The sequence below is a fragment of the Stigmatopora nigra genome, chromosome 23 (assembly GCF_051989575.1).
Source record: "Stigmatopora nigra isolate UIUO_SnigA chromosome 23, RoL_Snig_1.1, whole genome shotgun sequence".
Taxonomy (NCBI): domain Eukaryota; kingdom Metazoa; phylum Chordata; class Actinopteri; order Syngnathiformes; family Syngnathidae; genus Stigmatopora; species Stigmatopora nigra.
The window spans coordinates 1,220,001-1,238,674 of record NC_135530.1 but is presented as its reverse complement, the minus strand read 5'-3'; the positions used below and the strand labels follow the sequence as shown (position 1 = coordinate 1,238,674).

At 47.1% G+C, this 18,674-nt stretch overlaps 3 protein-coding genes across 3 annotated transcripts in view; all 3 read left to right on the top strand.

Annotated features, from left to right (window-relative positions):
• The first annotated feature begins 224 nt into the window (after positions 1-224).
• LOC144181496 (uncharacterized) lies at positions 225-5,424 on the top strand. Its single transcript, XM_077710034.1, has 8 exons — positions 225-550; positions 1,136-1,338; positions 1,421-1,522; positions 1,594-1,689; positions 1,754-1,864; positions 1,934-2,057; positions 2,474-3,993; positions 4,344-5,424. Exons 1-8 carry the CDS (start codon positions 523-525, stop codon positions 5,322-5,324), a joined length of 3,165 nt encoding a protein of 1,054 aa, XP_077566160.1. The 5' UTR covers positions 225-522; the 3' UTR covers positions 5,325-5,424.
• A 1,223-nt stretch (positions 5,425-6,647) lies between these two features.
• On the top strand, positions 6,648-16,387 carry igf1 (insulin-like growth factor 1). Its single transcript, XM_077709641.1, has 5 exons — positions 6,648-7,288; positions 7,760-7,919; positions 13,589-13,839; positions 14,405-14,440; positions 15,023-16,387. Exons 1-5 carry the CDS (start codon positions 7,238-7,240, stop codon positions 15,077-15,079), a joined length of 555 nt encoding a protein of 184 aa, XP_077565767.1. The 5' UTR covers positions 6,648-7,237; the 3' UTR covers positions 15,080-16,387.
• Positions 16,388-18,597: 2,210 nt separating this feature from the next.
• pmch (pro-melanin-concentrating hormone) overlaps positions 18,598-18,674 on the top strand; it is a 1,341-nt gene continuing 1,264 nt past the window's right edge. Inside the window, exon 1 of the mRNA XM_077710043.1 lies at positions 18,598-18,674. This exon is cut by the window's right edge and continues 147 nt beyond it. Within this exon, the coding sequence (XP_077566169.1) occupies positions 18,636-18,674 (39 nt within the window). The 5' untranslated portion in view covers positions 18,598-18,635.

Here is an 18,674-nt window from a genome sequence, read left to right as displayed (position 1 = left end):
CTCGTAATATTACGACTAAATGTGAATATTACAACTATTCTCTTGGAATATAACAAAATAGGACTTCTTGGGAGAGGACTTAAAATAATCTAAAACAAGAGTCATAATTATAAAAATTGTGATTCTATTTGCAAAGAAAAATCATGATGCAGTTACTGTAGTATGATGTACATTTGACCACTACAATCGTGCAGACCCGGACAAGACCAGTAGGCGGCGGTGCTTGTTTTAACGAGAACACCAAATGGGCGAGGAAAAGCCATCTTTTCTCTGCACACATTCCAAAGTTTGTCGATCTGCAGCTAGTCATCGGTGCTTTTTTTGCCCTTTATTCCAACATATATTTTCAAGACGATCGGTTGTGAATCTGAGTGAAGTCAACGAGCATCTTTGGAAGCACTACCGCCTGCGCACAGAGGATTCAAATTGAGCAGCCTTCTTCTCTGCTTGCCAGTTTGGGCGGACGTCAAACCCCAATCGAAACTCGTTTTGATCTCTTTTCTAACAACCTCCGATCAACTTATGGAGAATCTGGATCGGCCACAAAGCGGTAAAGCGAATCAAACCAACCTAAAAATCCGCCCCGGGGCATTTTTGTACCGTTTTTTTGCCGTGTGTGCTCGATTCGCAACATGGCGCCGCCCGCCGTGAGATGGCGGTGGGGAGTTTATTTAACACTGAAAGGAGCGTAGTAGTTAGGCGCAGCTCAGTGAAACCACAACATTGACTTGCTTTTGTTAAGTAATTGGGACAAAATATAGAAGATCGTGCAGAGATCGGCTGGCATTTGAGCTGCCATTGACTGTTTCCCCATCCCCAAAAGTCAACATAACAATACAAGCACAAATTTGGTCAATAAAGCGTCACATATTGCTCGCAATTGACGTTTTGCAATAAAAAGGAGGACGTGGTGTGTGCAAGTGATAACGCATCACTCAAACTGAGTTGTTTCCAAATATCATCTAAAATTGCTCTAAAAAATATAAATGGTTTAGTAGTTAAGTAGTTATAATATAAGTAGTTTGGTAGATCATTGGTTGGAACTTTACATTAAGTCTGATCTACAATTTGCACACAACACAAATGAAGAAAATCTTTGTAAAAACAAGATGTCTGTCTTGTGATTGTTGTCTAGATGCTCCTCTCCAACTTCCAGCCCTGAGCCTTTTCATTCCGCGTATGCGCCTGTTGTCGGGGGCAATGATGCAGACGTTACAGCGTGGCAGTGTGGGAGACTTTGGCGTGGTGGAAGATTTCATCTGCAGCGTCACAGATATTCTTCCGGAGATCTTGAACGCCGACCAGAAGGCCCAACTGCTTCTTGGTCTACGGGCCAAGGTAGGACCAAAAAAAAATGACTGACTCCATGTCAAATGTCAAATCAGAGACATTTTAACTCATTGACTATCGTTGACGTCAGGTGGTTCTGGAATTGTGTCGATCTGGCACAAACCCAGATAGGGAAACCATTGAGATGCACTTGAGCCGAATCAAGGCCCTCATATCGACATGGGCGTCTCAGGTTGGAGTCTTTGTTTTTTGTTTTTAACTTTAAATATTGTCCACTTCATTCAAAAATGTTGCATTCTCCAGCCATGCTTTGCCGATGTCCAGTTTCCCAAATTCAATTTTGTGGATCAGCTGGAGCTGATTTTCACAGACGCCGAAGAGAGGGACAAATTCTTCCAGGTTATTTTCCGACTTTGGTTTTTAAAATGGACGAACAATGTTTTGAATGTTTCACCTGTTTCAGGATGTCTTCCCCACTGACTTTGGGCCGGAATACGATGGTGCTCTTCAGGTGCTCATGTTGGATTTCCTTTCCAAATTAGAGAAGCTTCTGCATGTGCCGGATGTACAACAGGTAATGGAACTATTTGTGTACATTTAAAAAAATCAGCGTAAGGGTCATTTTTTTATCAATTTGTTTTAGACGGCCGCCATGTTGAGCGCCGCCCCTGAAGCCTTGGATGAATGTCTCCGCTCGGGCCCCGGCCTACCTGACCTGAAGGCCCTGCTTTTGCACCAAAGTACACTCAGACATTTCGATTCTTTTGGTGAGCCTCTTGCCATGAGCGCAGGGGAAAAGTACCGTATTTACTCGCATATAAGCCACCCCAATCCTTAATTTCCACCTTCATATTCATGGTTTTAAAAGGGATTACAAATGAAAATCTTTAAAAAATCATCGCACATGTATACTGTACATCCAGTAATGCTTATATTCTTACTGCAAAACAGAAAATAACCAACACATAATACATTTTAATTTGCCGACTCCTAATGGTGGAAAAACTATAGCAATGCTGTAAGTCTTGTGCGCATATAAGCCATACCCTTGATTCAGACATGTTTTTTTTTTAGTTAAAAACATGGCTTATATGTGAGAAAATACGGTCATTTCCCCTGCCAAAAGAAAGAAATACATATTTATTTATGTTTTTACATTTTTACCCATTATCTTTCCAACTAGACGACTCCCAGAGCTTACCGTCCTCTTTTGGTAACTGCATCTTGTCTTCACTGGCCCTCCCGCAGCTGGAAAAAGTGGTCATTGATGATGGTCACATCCAGCTGGAGCCGCCCGGCGAAGCCATGTCGGGATGCGTCACCGTTCAGGTGGAGGGCGAGACAGTCACCCTCTTGGACTACATAGAGATTGAACAGACACCCGGCGGCTTAATGGAGCCTAACCCCGAAGAAGAACAAGAAGAAGAAGGTGGCGAGGGTGGTGTTGAGGAGGAAGATGAGAACTCGCTGAAGCCGGCAGCGTTCCAGCCCCTCAAGCAAAGCAGGCGCCTGCAGCTGAAGAGGACCGCGGCCGAATCCCAAAAAGACCAAGTAGCCTCTGATACGGTCAAGGGTCAGAGAAAGAGACACCCCAATAGCAAGACTTGCCCAGTATGCGGCAGGAGCTTCTTACGCGCCTCCGCCATGAGGCGCCACCAGGAGACGCACTTGGAGAACCGCGAGCTACGGTACAAGTGCTCGCACTGCGACAAGCGTTTCCGCGACCCGTACGATATGAAGCGCCACGTCATGCGCGTCCACGAGAGGGACGATTCCAACGAGGACGAAGCGCCGGCCGAGAGCGAGTGCTCGGAGACGTCGGACACAAGAAACTGCGCTCTGTGTGGTAAATTCTTTGCGCGGCAGGTAGATATGGAGCGCCACATGACGTCTCATTCGGAGGAGCGGCCTTACAAGTGCTCCTTCTGCGAGAAGAGTTTCAAGAACCCTTACATCCTCAAGAGACACCAGAAGGAGATTTGCAAGAGTAAAGACCCCAAGAACCAAGGCTGTGAGGACCCCGAGAGACAACCAGAAGGCAAAGAGTGCCCCATTTGCGGTCGCGCTTTGCCGTGCAGCGCCGACATGGCCAAGCACCTTCGTTCTCATACCGAGGAGCGTCCCTTCATCTGTCTGGGCTGCGACAAGGGCTTCAAATACCGCGACACGCTCAAGAAGCACCAAATCATCCACGGCCACGAGGGTGTGCGCGAAGAGGCCAGCAAAAGCGTGGACCAGATCTTAGCCGAAGCCCAGAAGACCCCGTCGGAACAACCCGGGCGCCCACCCGCCCGCCAGAAGCCGAGCGGGAAGACCGACACGTGCCCCGTGTGCGGAAGAGGCTTTGACAATGTCAAGACGCTTAACCGCCATATTCAGAGTCACACGGACGAACGGCCCTTCCCCTGCGTTCACTGCAAGAAGCGCTTCAAACACCTGCACGGCCTCAAACGCCACCAGGTCTACGCCGTCTGCCACAAGAAGTATGCCCGGTTCTCTTGGAAGAAGGAGGCCAAGGCCGGAGCCGCCGAGGGTCAGGGTTCGGCGCACCAGACCCCCGTTTGGTGCTCCAACTGCGGCCAGCACTTTGAGTTCTTGTCGGCGCTCAAGGAGCACCAGGAGAAGGCGTGCAAGGCGGAGACGCGCGACGGACTCAAATGCGGCGCCTGCAGCAAAGTCTTTAAGAGTCTCACCATGCTCAAGGTACAACGTTTTCCTTCCAAAGAACAATAACATGCATCCCATTGGTTTGCCCATTAGTAGTATTAAAGAGTGGAAAGAATTATGTTCAATCTAAAACAGTGGTGGGCAAACTTTTGGGACCGGGGGTCACCAAATTGACTTTAAAAATGTGACAGATGGGCCGGGTCAGCACAAGATAGGATACATATAAAAAAGTGCATCCGTTAACAGTACATATGAAACATAAACAGAAGAAAAGGACTCTAGTATTAACATACTCATCACTCATCATTCAAGTCAAAAGTATAAAGTCCAAAGGAATGTATTAAGAAATATTAAAATGTCACATGTTTCTCTGCTTTTTTTTCTAGGTGCACCGTAGAATCCACGACCCACTGTACTGCAAAGAGTGCGGCAAGATCCTAGCCAGCGAGGCGGCCTTTGAGCGCCACCAGCTGATGCACCGTCCCATGACGTGCACCATGTGTGACAAAAGCTTCACTCTAATGCGCCGCCTACGCGAGCACTACCAAAACCAACACGCCTTCTCCGGCCCTTACCCGTGCGCACTTTGCGGCAAGAGCTTTGCGCAACTCTCCTACCTAGTGGTCCACCAGCGCATCCACAAAGGCGAGTTTCCCTTCGCCTGCGACCTTTGCCCTGGCCGCTTCCGCTCGTCCAATTGCCTGACGGTGCACCAGCGCAAACACACGGGCGAGCGACCCTTCCTCTGCTGGCAGTGCGGCAAGTGCTACCGCTCGGCTTCGGAGCTCAACGTCCACATGGGCACGCATTCGGAAGAACGCCCCTGGTCCTGCGAACAGTGCCAGGCTAGCTACCGCACCAAAGTGCAGCTCAACAACCACGTGGAGCAGGTACACATCGGCGTGCGCTACCCCTGCGTCAGTTGCGGCAAGCAGTTCATGAAGGAGGCCTCGCTCAAGCGCCACGAGCTCATCCACACGGGGGAACGGCCGCACCAGTGCACCGAATGCGGCAAGACCTTCCTGACGGCCAGCGAGTTGCGCCTGCACAACCGCTACCACACGGGCGAGCGGCCCTACAAGTGCGACGTCTGCGGCAAGGCCTTCATCCAGTCGGGCTACCTCAAGTCGCACATGCGTATCCACACGGGCGAGAAGCCCTTCAAATGCGACCTGTGCCCCAAGAGCTTCCGACTGTCCTACCACTTGAAGAAACATCGCCACACGCACGCCGGCAAGGCTAAGACGTTCACTTGCGACCATTGCCAACTCACTTTTGTCAACAAGAAAGCGCTGTGGGAGCACGCCGTCTCGCACAAGCTTAAGATAGAGCCTGCCTTTGCCCAAATCCACATCCAGTTTCAGTAAGACTCCTGCAATTTGCCTTATTTTGTCTATGTTGTGTTGATGCATTCCTTTTTTTGGGGGGTGGAATTTTGAATAAAGCAACCCACAAAGGATGTTCACCGATTCCTGCGTCGTTGTCTGGTTTTTATCTATTTCTGTTTTGAGTTCACTTACGAGGTTCAGATGGATGGTGCCTGTAGTAGTAGACTGTATTTTATGAAAACTGTCTCGTTTCCTAAGTATTGTTCACCCTTTTCCCCAACAGATGTCAGCACAATAGCAGAAATCAGCCTCTCTCCTGCGTTAGTGGAAGTCGCCTCCTGTTCGGGGTCTTCTCTACGCCATGACCTCTTTCAGGACGGCGGTGGCGTACGTCTAACAATGTGGGCCCAAAAATGGACCTGGCAAATGTGGTGAAACTTGCACATTACCATGGAAACCATAAAACAAGCGGCCCAACGTTCGATGTTGTGCTCTTTATTTCTTCCATATGAAAGACTGAGTGGAAAGTTTGGGCCTTTAAAAGTATTTGGAGTCATGTTGGTACACATTTTCCTCCATCAAATAAAAAAAGTCAAGCAACAAATTTGTGTTTGGCTCTCTTTTTTGCAGAATGATGCTGAAAGCGTCACATTTAATCTGGAGACGGGCGGATTAATGGCTTTCCTAATCAAGCATCCTCATTTGACCCTGCCTTTGGGCACGGAAATCACAACTGGCACTTTGAATCAATACAAGAAAAAAAAAATGCTCAAAATAGAAGCACATATCATGCAGGGAATCATACTGGGCTTTTCTATTTTGCCATACTGGGTCAGTATGAGGGTTGGGGTTAGGGTTCGGGTTAGGATTAGATCTTGTATGACAGATCATTGTGTATCGTCCAGGGTTAGGGTCTGTTTGAATACAAAATGGTTAGGATTAGGGTTAGAGTTAGGGTGTTTTTGAATACAAAATGGTTAGGGTTAGGTCTTAGGGGTTAGGTTTAGGGTTAGAGTTAGGGTGTTTTTGAATACAAAATGGTTAGGGTTAGGTCTTAGGGGTTAAGGTTGGGGTAAGGGTTAGCTCTCGTATTACAGATGATTGTGTATCATCCACACAAAGCATTTCTTGACTTTAATATATAGCTAGTTTGAATTGGTGCTTTGCGTCATCGTGCCGATGATGCCGTCGCCCCTGCGCATGTGCTTTGACCCACTCCCCCTCCTCCCCTAGCGTGTCTTCGGCTTTCCTCGTGGCAGATGCATGCCGGGACGCACGCTCGTCTGTCCTGCTTTGCTTTGATTGGCCACTGCGCCTTTCCCTCTTGCAAGGTGACTCCAAAGTGCCCCCTTTTTTAAGAGTCATGTTCGGGTATCTCGAAAAGATGCGGGAAAGTGCCAAGAAAAGGCCTAGGGAATAATCGAGGTTCCAGCAAGAGGTGGAAAAAATGGGAGGGAGAGCTAGAAAGAGAGAGTGCGAGTAAGAGAGAGAGAGAGGGGGAGAGAGAGAGAGAGAGTGTAAGAGCAAAGAATGACGTGATTTGAACGCGTGCCCAAAAATCCTTAATGAATAACTTCGGAGGAGCGCTCGCAGGCAGGGCTGAACGCCGGCCCAGCTGTTTCCTGCTCCACATGTCTTTGCTGTGTGTGTAATGTTAGATAAATGTGAGGGATTTTCTGGCTAAATCCGTCTCCTGTTTGCTAAATCTCACTTCTCTCCAAAACGAGCGTGCGCAATGGAACAAAAGTGGGAATGTTGAGATGTGACATCGGCCCCCGGCGCGCGCATCTCGTCCGCTCGTCGTTCTGCCCGCTTCGTTCTTCTCCTCCTTCTCATCTTTTTTTTTCTTTTTCTTTTTTTTTTTTTAAACTCCTCTTTTTCATGACTTGAAACAAGTTGACTTCTCGCCGGCCTTTTTTTGGGGGCTTTGCTTTTTGCGGAGACCCGCAGGGATGTCCTGCGCTCTTTCCTGCCTCCGGTGGCATTTATGGGACGTCCTCAAGGTAACACGCGCGCACTTTTCACCCGCTTTTTCCCCCACCAGCACCCGGCATGACATTTCTCTCCCTTTTTCATGCACTTTTGCATCTTTTTGGTTGCATTTACACTGGACGGTGATGGTCCAACGCGCTTCTGGAGCTTTATTTTAGCATCCTTAACCGGCTTCCTCCCTCCCATACTCTCTTCTCTCTCTCTATCTCGTGAGCGTGCGTAATGACGCACGTCAGAGTCGCTCAAATTTGCCCTGTTTTTTTAAAGACGCTCGTGAATTTACTCGTTGATAGACAGACACCCAAGCCCTTTTTTTTGGACCTGGAGGTATGATCGCTGCCGTTCCTCCCTGTCCAAATGAATAGGGCGCGTATGAGCTTCAAAAGAGCGAACCCTGATTGTTCCCCTCCTTTCTCCTTGTGGTTTCTTTTTTTTGTCTGTCTGTGTGTGTGTGTGTGTATGTGTGTGTGTGTATGGGGCAGAGTGCGATGTGCTGGATGTCCCTTTGGCGCACCCTCTCACTACTGCTGTGCGTCCTCAGCCTGACTCCAGCGGCATCAGGGGCGCGGCCAGAGACGCTGTGCGGGGCGGAGCTGGTCGACACGCTGCAGTTTGTGTGCGGAGAGAGGGGCTTTTATTTCAGTAAGTGCAGCCGTTTGCAGCTCCGCTCTTATTTCTAATTCATGAAGCTTCTCCTCCGTGGGGCCGACTGAGCTCATCAATAAGAAAAGAACACGTCCGGGCTCTTCTGCATTCATTTCCTCTCCTAAAGATGCTTGCCACCTTCTCTCACGCTGTCCGTCGCCGGCACGGATGATGGGCTATCTTTCTATCTTTCTTTTTTGTTTTTAAAGCTAAACAAAGAGTTTACTAACTAAACTTGACGATAACATTGGCATGTTTGAAATCTATGATATGATGGGGGAGTTCAGGGTTGGCGAACCCTCTGCTCTATAGCCACATGCGGCTCTTTGCTTGATATAAGATTTTGTATATGATGTGGCTCTTTGCATCACATTATGTTTCTCTTGTTTTTTTAAATTATTTCTTAAAACACTCAAATTCGGTCCACCTGTTGGCTTTTCTCTGGGTACTTCAGTTTCCTCCCACATGCATGCTGATCGGATACTCTTAAACTTATGTGTTAAAGTGGCGGCACAGGGGCCAAATCTGGCCCGCCGCATCATTTTATGTGGCCCGGGAAAGTCAATGATGAGTGCCGACTTTCTGACACCCTTGCTCTAAAGTATGAGTGTCAGCTGGGGTAGTCTCCAGCACCCTCCGCGACCCTAGTGAGGCTAAAGTGGTTCAGAAAATGCACGATTGAAGGAATGAACGATGGATTTTGACATAAACTGTAACTCTTTGGCTCTCACAGTTTGGAATTTTAGCTCTTTGAGTCGAACTTGTTGGCAAACCCATGCTGGACTTGAACAGGGATTTTCTCACGTTGATACTTTTAGAATTCAAATGGAGTGACATATGTTACACTTCAAATTGGGTGGCAATGAATGGCGCCACAATATGGCACAATTGTCCAAACTGTTGAAGCAAGATCCCGTTTTGGTGTGTTCATTCATTAGTTTATGCCATTTCTGATTGGGCGCCGCGTTTCTCGCAACAACGCTTGAAACCACAAGCAAGGCTTAAAGCGAGCATAGAACGTTGATGGTGGGTGTCAAGTGGCAGTTTGAGCCATGAGGGAAAGTCTTTAAGTGGAGACGGGGCGAGAAAAACTTCATGTTTTCCACGCGAGAAGGGGGAAAAGTACCCCAGGAAAAGCGGCAGTTAACGCCGCCTTCCTTCCCCTCGCGGTCAACCACGACACGGCCGTCCCCGCTTCTCAACCCCGGAAAGAAGTCCATCTGGCTTGTGATGGATGGCCCCGTGGGCCGCTTTGACATCCATTAGCAAAGTTCTGGTAGCGTCCCAAAGCTGCCAGAGATTTTTTCCACCCAACTGTTGGCAGCTCCCAATTCCACAAAGACATTTATGGGCTAGCCGCTAGCATCTCCTTCCTGTGCATTTCCACTTGTAGTGTCTTCCCACTAATTCCTGGCTTTTGCTTGAATTACCAAGGATTAGATCAGGGGTAAGGAAACCTATGGCTCGGGAGCCACATGTGGCTCTTTGGATGGGTGCATCTGGCTAACCTGTGAGCTAAAATATGGAAATTGCTGGTGACAGAACTGAGATATTACATCTAGAACTGCTTTAATCTTCATTTTTTTTGCAGTAGAATCTTCTGGAATGCATCCTATAAGAATATTTTAAAAAATATTCATTTTTTTCCACTTTAAAAGAGGTGAAATTACAAAAAACATTGGAAAAGGCACTCGTTTTCATGTATTTTGACTTTTAAATGGGTAGTATGGCTCACAATGAATAATAACATTGGAAAATATGAATTGTTTGTGGCTCTCTTGGTCAAAAAGCTTCCCGACCCCTGTCTTGTTAAAGTCATGTTTGAATACTTTTCTCGATTGACGAACTCTGTAAGCTGCTGACGTTAACCCCCCTCCTTTGGGGAAGCCGCCAATGGAACGCGCACTTGTTTGCACAGAGACGCGCTTGACTGGCCATTTTATTGACTCTCCGGCGGGCTTCTCTCATTGGGCCCCCTATTGGCTTCAGCGTGACCACAAGCTTCGCCGCCTCAGACCGCTAATGCGTGCTCGTGGGCTTCGGGGAGGAAAGCGGCGGGCCCCTTTTGCACGTCATCGGCTCCTCCAAACCATCCAACAGACGTGGGTGCGTGCGTACATTTACTTGACGCCAAACTCTCGCATGTCAGTCTTGGACGTCGGTACTAGTACGATTGTTCCCTTGCTTAGAGGCCAAAGGATACCTTGCATGGATCCACACTAGCACCTGTCATCTGGGGGGGGGGTTCCTAAAGTGAAACCCCTGCAAGGACACCTTTGGAAAGACTCTTCAGTGACGTCTTAACCCTAACCCTCGACCAGTGTGTGGCGTTATTGTCTTCTTAACGGCAATTATGTAAAGCTCAAGAGTGTCTTGGTAGTGCACCTTGCACTTGACTTGGCAGCACGTCTACCAGGCACTTTGGATCCAGCCGCAGAGACTGGGCTGTTGGAAGAGCACCAGGTTCCGTCCAAAAGTTTTGCGAGCAACCAACGCCAGCCGGCGCTCGGATGGTGGCGACGTTGCCAGCTTTCTGCCAGTAACACTCGGCTTCTCTTTATGTCTTTGGATTCCCAGCGTGGTGCACTACTGCTCTTGTCTTACGCATCATGTTCTTCTGCTTGGAATCTCCCTCCCTATTGGCCAACGAGTCAAGACAGAACTTTGTCTGGAGACGTATTTACAATTGACTGACGTTTCATTGTTTTAAAGGCTGAAAAGCTGAGCTATTTGCCTTCCTTCTAGAACTATTAAACACCATGTCAGACACTTGTAACTCAGATTAGTGGACCAAATCTGGTAAAAAACCAATGACTGAGAGTGACTTCCTACTACTACTTTTCTCTGCCGACCCTCTTTGCTTGAAACAGATTGGACGTCTTTTTGCGACCAACTCATTTGGAGAGTTTTGATGTCGTTTTTCTCAGCCACAACACGTCTTCCCTTTTGGCGACTACCCGACCGATCTGGAAAATCCATTTGGGTGGCGTCCAGTCGAGGACAAACCCCAAAATCACCCCCCGCCCCCAAGCAGCCACTCAAGTGTTCCCATTGAGTTTGCTTGTGTTGGCCCGCCAAGTCGCAAACGCCGTCGGCTTGGCGGACGGTTCGGATCCACCTTACCCATGTCGCTTCCACGCGCTTACTGCCTTGACAGGATTACTAAATACTTAGCTGTGTGGAAACACAGTGCGGTAGCGCGAAAAATCCCACATCAGCAGTCACATTTTCCGATTATTGCTCTGACCTAGAAATCTCCAGTGTGTCTTTGCGCTGCCGGACGCGGACGCCGCAGAATCCCCGTCTTGCCGCGATGTTTTTCTGGCTCCTGGCATGGCGGCTTTAAGCTGAAACATTTGCTGTGGAGTGAGCGTGAGAAATGTTATCTCTCTCTTGATTTGTTCCTAATGAAGCATCCAAAAAAAAAGGGGGGGAAACCAGATGATTTTTTAGCTCACGGTTCATGAAAATACTCAAGCCGTCCGCTCGGGTCTCCCTTCTTCTTCTTCTTCTTGACTCAATTGGCCTTGAAGAAAGATACTGACGGAGAATATGTAAGCAGCACGTCACGCGCACTCACGCACGCACGCACGCAAACGTCCAGGGCCTCGGCAGCAGGGGATTACGGGGGATTACGGGATGATCAGATCCCCATTGCTGCAAACCTGAATGCGTGGCCAGGGTCCAAAAGAAAAGACCGCCTGTGTCGTCAGCATCTCAAAGACCTGAGCTAAAGCCCCTGTTGAAAAGCACCCACGGGGGGTCCGCCTTGGACCAAAATGTGGTCCAGATCTCATTAGTTTGATGCTATCACACATGTGGAGCTTCTGTGCAAAGAATCATGGATCGCAAACCTTATTTTGGAGCACTCTGGGACCCCTTGTTGACGATCAAATGCTTTTCTAGCATCCAATCAAACAACCAGAGTCCTTCAATCGTAACTTTTGTCGTCTGTAAAAGCCTCAAAGGCTGGGATTGCGCTCACGTTTTCCAATCGGACCAAAGAAGTCTTGAACTTTTTACACCCGTTAGACAGATGATGGGAGAGCGCCGTTTTTTACGATGGCCACGTCGGCTCCAAAACTAGCAGCTCCTCGCGCTCCCGGCCGGCCGTAAAGCCAATCCTCCGGTTCTCAAGACCGCCGTGACCAAACCGTAAAAGTCAAGGAGCTCGGCGTGCTCTTTGGGAATGATGGCGAAAGGGCAATCCAAGCCATTCATCTATCCCCGTAGAGGAATCAAAGAAGCCAGGCAAGACCAGATGTGGGCGGAGCCCCGGACGCTACCGTTCGCCTCGGAGGTGGCGAAGGCCCGCCGGCAGACGTAAATCACCGCTAGGAAAAAGTAGAGAGCCGGATGACCTCGGAGAAGGGAAAAAAGCGTCAATCCGCATCGGTAGACGTCGCGGCGCTCTGGAAAAAACAACAGTTCGCCGTCACGCGGCCTTCTGCTCGCACTGATATCGCTGGCCGTGGAAAAGCTGCTTTGTTTGGAAGGGGAAAAAAAATCTTTGTTTGCTCGGGATTACACGCATGATCCGTGGAAGCCAATGCTTTTAAAAGCGTATTAAGCTTTTAGACCTGATTATTATCATGTGTGGCTTCTTTCTTCTTCTTTTTTTTCAACCTGCCTGCACTGATTATTCCGTATCTTGCAAGGGATGGCAGCCCATTTTTTTTCAGACGCCTGGCTTTGCCAGCTATTTTGGGGGATAACAGCGGATGTTAATTTGCGAGGCTTTTTTTTAAGTCTGGGGTGGAAGTACAAGTAATGAGGCCTCGATCGGGTGTTTGGCAACCCTTTAGCGTCTTATATAAGCTCTCATTGTGAGTTTATGTGCATCAGGTGGTGATGGAACACCTCAAAAGCTGCCCGACCTTTTAAAAAATCACGTTTTGTTCTCAAAAAAAGTACATGCGGCGCAGCAATAAAAGAAAGCGAGTCTTCCGAAATTGGCATTCCGAAGAGCTCCTCGGAAAGATTTGGCAAGGTATCGCGTCACTCTGCAGTTTTGACGGAATTCCCATGAGCGGATCTGCCGCTCGCTTGAATAATGCAGTCCCGCGCCATATTTTTAGCTCCAAAAAAGAGCCACTGTGTTCAACCGTTGTTCCTTGGAATTAAAGCTTCCACAAGGACGGCGTGTTAAGCCAATGGCTGCAATGTAATGGACTTTGTCAGAAGCGCTGGTCAGCTGGAGAGCCAACAAGCTATTAAATGGCACAGAGTGAGGCATTTCCTTCTTGTAAATTCAGATTATTTCATCTGTTAACGAGGAAAAAAACATTAAGCTATCGAGGAATTGCCAACCGAGCTTTTCCGAAACAGGCACAAAGACCGCAGAAAGGAAGAAGGAAGGCACCATATTGTTTCAAAGTAGCAGAAAGGATACCCATCCACTGCCATTATTCCTTGAGAGCCATACTCAGAATTTAAAAGTCAAAATACATGAAAATGTGAGCATTTATGATTCATTTCACCACTTTGAAAGTCCAAAAAAAGTCTGAATTCTTTTGAGAACATGATTTCACCGTGGCTAATCAATGAGTATCAATGAGAAAATGCATGCAGAAGAGTCTAATGAAGAAAAATGATGATTTAATAAGGCGCTAAACATTTACGGGGCCCTGTGTAGTATTTGAAGTCATGGTAATGTTGTCTTTTAGGCAAGCCCACGGGCTATGGCCCCAATGCCCGTCGATCGCGGGGCATCGTAGACGAGTGCTGCTTCCAGAGCTGCGAATTGCGGCGGCTGGAGATGTACTGCGCACCCGCCAAGACCAGCAAGGCGGCACGCTCGGTGCGCGCCCAGCGCCACACAGATGCGCCCAGGACCGCCAAAGTGGGCACCGTGGTCGGCCACAAGACCGAAAGGGGCCAGGAACGACGGGCGCCCGCACAGACCAAGAACAAGAAGGTGAGTGGAAATTCATCTGGCACTAGTTGCAAAATAAGGTGCAAAGTCATCTTTTGCTAACCCAAAGGTGGGAAAACTAAGTACCAAGACATTTCGTCAACAGACAGTTCGCCTAACCTTAACCACTATTAAAGAAGACAAGGGACATTCACATATTCTTTATCAAAGAAAATAAAACTGAAAAAACTTGCTCAACAACACAAAAGAATCAAAGTGATATAACAACTCAAATGTCACGTTGATTCGATATGTCTGTTCGACGAATTGTCAAGGGGACGAATTGTCAAGGGGACGAATTGTCAAGGGGACGAATTGTCAAGGGGACGAATTGTCAAGGGGACGAATTGTCAAGGGGACGAATTGTCAAGGGGACGAATTGTCAAGGGGACGAATTGTCAAGGGGACGAATTGTCAAGGGGACGAATTGTCAAGGGGACGAATTGTCAAGGGGACGAATTGTCAAGGGGACGAATTGTCCGGGGGACGAATTGTCCGGGGGACAAATTGTCCGGGGGACGAATTGTCCAGACCTCGCATCGTAATTAGCATTTCTTTCATCTCACAGAAACCTTTGCCCGGACACAGTCACTCAGCCTTTAAGGTATGTGTACTTCTACTACTGTCTACTTCTCTCCTGTCATTTTACACAATGTACTTGCTTTTCTGCTGCCACCCCCCCCAAAAAAACAGCGAGAAATAAAAAGCATAAGCGAGTAAAAAGGAACTAAGTGGTTTTCGTGGTAGACCGAGCGGCACTCCAGCTCCACTCTGCCACTGTGCATTACAAGCTTTTTCGGAAGGGAAGAAGCGTCGACACGACATCCCAATTCTGCTTCTCGTAGGAGGGGGCGGGGTTTGTCATAGCACGCTACTATCTATTCCCACTGGAGTTACATTTCATCATCAAAGTTGTGTAATTGACGTTACGGCACATCAGGGAGCCTTTACCATAGTGGACAAACGGATAGCCCATTAAAGCGCTAGAACAGCCTGGCCTGAAACGGCCTTGATGGCCTCCAGGAGGTATCTTACACATTAAATTGTTCTTTCATTCAGGTCACATGGGGACAAATCACCATTCATACTCAGTGGCAATTTAGAGTGTCCAACCCGGCAAGTCCGGGGACAATATACAAATAATGGATCATGTTAACTAAAGAGTGTTTTCTTCTCTCCTTGGCAGGAAGCCCATCCCAAAAACTCGAGTCGAGGCACCACCGGGCGAAACTACCGAATGTAGGCGAGGGGAGTAGGCCTTACCTGTCAACCCCCTTAACCCCCTTGGCCACCCCCAATGGTTGGCCCTAAACCATGACGGTAACGTGACAAAAGGACGAAGAGCAACGAGAATTCCGTGGATGTTGTCATTGTTTTCCACAGCCATTTTTTTTTGTAAACGCCACAGACGTGAGCTTAGCCGCAACCAGACTCGTCAATAAGTCCATCTCAAATCATTTACCCATCATGCATTGCTCTTATTTTTGTCTTTTTTTTAACAAAACCCCCAAAACACAGAGGTGGCTCAAAGTTGGATATTTAACGCGTTTTTTAGGGGCAGGACTCTCATATTTGGTGTACAATTTGAACCCTGACAACGTTGTGGTCTAGAGACCCTTAAAGGAGTTTTTGCCTGTTTTTGACAAAAAAAAAAGATAAAATATATTCCAACAAAGGGTCGTGAATAATTTCGTAAACTTTCCGCTGCGATTGACAATACGTTTTTCACTTGACGACATCCAATCAATTTTAAACGTCCGTCACTGTCAATGGTAGTTGACATGGAAAACCAATTTTCAAAATAAAACTATCATTTTTTGGTGATTTTGCACTTTCTATTGTCTCCAGGCACCCCAAATTTGTTTAAAAAAGGCAAACTCAATTCACCTTAATGGGGGTCGTCAGAAATGGGTCAAAGAAGGCAAACACATGAAATAAATACGTAAATAGCCGGCCAAATTGGACAATTGTCCAGTCCGTTTGGGCCCGATAGTGAGCTGAAGAAAGGGGCGGAGTTTAAGGCCGATTTCGCGCCAAGCCGATATGGTCATAGTCACCGCTCTGCCTGCATATATTACTAAACACTATGTTATCATCTATGCATTACTATTTCTTATAAGAACAAGTGTCCACTGTATAATGGTGCTACTTTGTGATGGACGGTTGGGCAGCCTAGTGGCTGCCCGTGGTATTGTTCATTCGTTTTTTTTTTTCTAACTCAACTACAAAAGATCAGATAGCTCCGGAAATGCCATTTTTTTCCTTATGTTTTTAAATTATTTGATCCACACTTGAGAGCCCCGAATGTCCTGAAATTCACCCAAAAATGTACCGTGTAGGAGCCCCCAAACCCCCCCTTGACGCGTTGTTTGGCGATAAAGTGGTGCATTTTTAACATGACGTATTTCAGTGTAAAGGCAAGCCAAAGATTTTTGTTCTTGGAATTGGCCTCTCGTGTTGACAATTGTCACGACAAAACATTCCGACGCGACGACGAAGGCAACGCGGCAACGTTTCCTCCTTGAGAATAAATGACAAAAAAAGTGACAAATTATTCACCATTCCTGCTGAATAAAGCACTCGTCAACATTAACCTCAATGTGTGGTGCCTTTTTCGGATGCCATTTATAATGTGACATTAAAATGGATATTCTTATTATGGTATATTTATTTTGGTCGCCGGTCTTTTAGTGACAGAGAATTTACTGTTGAAACCAGCTCTCAAAAGTATATACATGAGAGAGAGTTTAATATCTAAGTACTGTTTAATATCTAAGTACTGTTTAATATCAAAGTACTGTTTACTATCTAAGTACTGTTTACTATCTAAGTACTGTTTACTATCTAAGTACTGTTTAATATCTAAGTACTGTTTAATATCTAAGTACGGTTTAATATCTAAGTACGGTTTAATATCCAAGTACTGTTTAATATCCAAGTACTGTTTAATATCTAAGTACTGTTTAATATCTAAGTACTGTTTAATATCGAAGTACTGTTTAATATCTAAGTACTGTTTAATATCTAGCATGCATGTTAGGCTAGTTGGTTGAACACACTAAATTCCTTAACCCTAGATATGATTGATTGAACTTTCTCATTGTGCCCTGCAATTGGCTGACTAGCAAATCACCCTTGTGAGGATGGAACGGTTCAGAAAATGTCATGAAAATGTTGGGCTGCTCCTCTCTGAAGCTTTAAAGCAGTAGCCGCAATCTGAGCTTTCAAGCGCTGCCGCCCGGGGCGATACTTCCACAGAGTGGGCGACTTTTGCCAAGGCAAACACAGCGTCGGGGCGTGCCGGTGGGAGCCACCGACTCAGCGCTTTTCGGCGGAGGAGGACACCGGGAGTCAAAAACCAGTACTGCTCCACCCTCAGAAAATAAAAAATAAAAAACCTTGAAGAGTTGGACGGCGGTAGACTGGCACCCTCCCACCCTCCTCCTTCCTTCCCGCTGCCATCCTGGATGTTATTTCATCCAGGGAATCAATGATGTGAACTTGCTGACCCTGTTGGAGCTTGCAAGTGTGCAGATTTTACTTGAACCAATAAGATAAGACTGCAACCAAGACTGTCGCCATCTTCCAGATCGCATATTACAGGATTTAAAGATAGTGGCTCATCTCCTCTACAGACCATAACTCTTTTGAAAATAGTCGGTCAAACTGTTTAAAATGTGATGGGGAAAATGTTCAAAATGTAGGAATAGTGTCTGAAAAGCCTGCAAAAGTTTTGTTATGACTATGACTCAAGAAGATCTGTTCACAAATAAAGGCAGAGGAACGATATCAACCTGCAATGATATCCCTTCTGTAAAATTAGGATAAAATATCTAATGTTCACTAACTTAATCCTCATATAGTCCCTTGGGACAAGACAAAAGGAGGTATGGATGGACGGCTAGTTAACCAGGAGAAGGACAGATAGACGAATGCTATGTTTGCAAGCATTGATGGCCATCCACATCAATGGTGGTCAGTTAAATTTGCTCAATCAGATGGTGAATGAAGAACTAATATTGAGGAAATGCATTCTTCCATCTCCTAGAAAGAGATAGTCCCGTTTTTGAATAGGGAGGTAAGATCGGCAGTGGAAATTCACTGAAGCTCCCCTGATGTTGGCTCAGCTGCCAACTTGGAGAAGCCGTGATGTCAGATGGTGTTTTCCTTGGAGAGCACCTCATCACTTGTATTGTTTCCTGGAAAGCACGGGGGCTCCTCTCGGGAGCCACCCACCCACAAGCAACCGCAACGTGTACCTAATGGCAAGAGAAGTGAAGGCAAGTGTTGCTGCTGTGACACTTTGTCTTGACTGATGAAAACGGGGACGAATGATCTTTTCGAGGAACTTTCTGACGACCGCAAAGTGTGGGGATTAGTGGAGATTTGCAGGGCCGTCGTTCCCAGAACTTTAGGCCTCGGTGCGGCTTTGGTTTGCGCCAGAACTGAAGTGTCCCGGATGTTTGGCGACCGATGCCTTGTCGGTTTCACAAGCCTTGAATGGTGAGCACAAAAGTGAACATGGAGAGGATTTTAATCCGTTCCTTATCGCGATTTGAGTGGTTTCTGACGTGTTAGCATTGACGGCATCTATTTTGTGCTTCACAATGAAGCCCTGCACTTTTTGACCCTCATTACAAAGATACAAAATAACACCATTCAGTTACAAATCAGAGGATGTCTCACGTTTACCTTGACCTTCACCCAACATCTCCTCGGGAGCCGTGACGCTTACCCCATAAAAAGTCGTTGGCGTGGCATGGCAGACCAAGTGTGAGCATCACCATTTTGGCGTCGACATGTCGTCTGTCCGTCGTGTCGTTCTAGCCCTTCTGCTT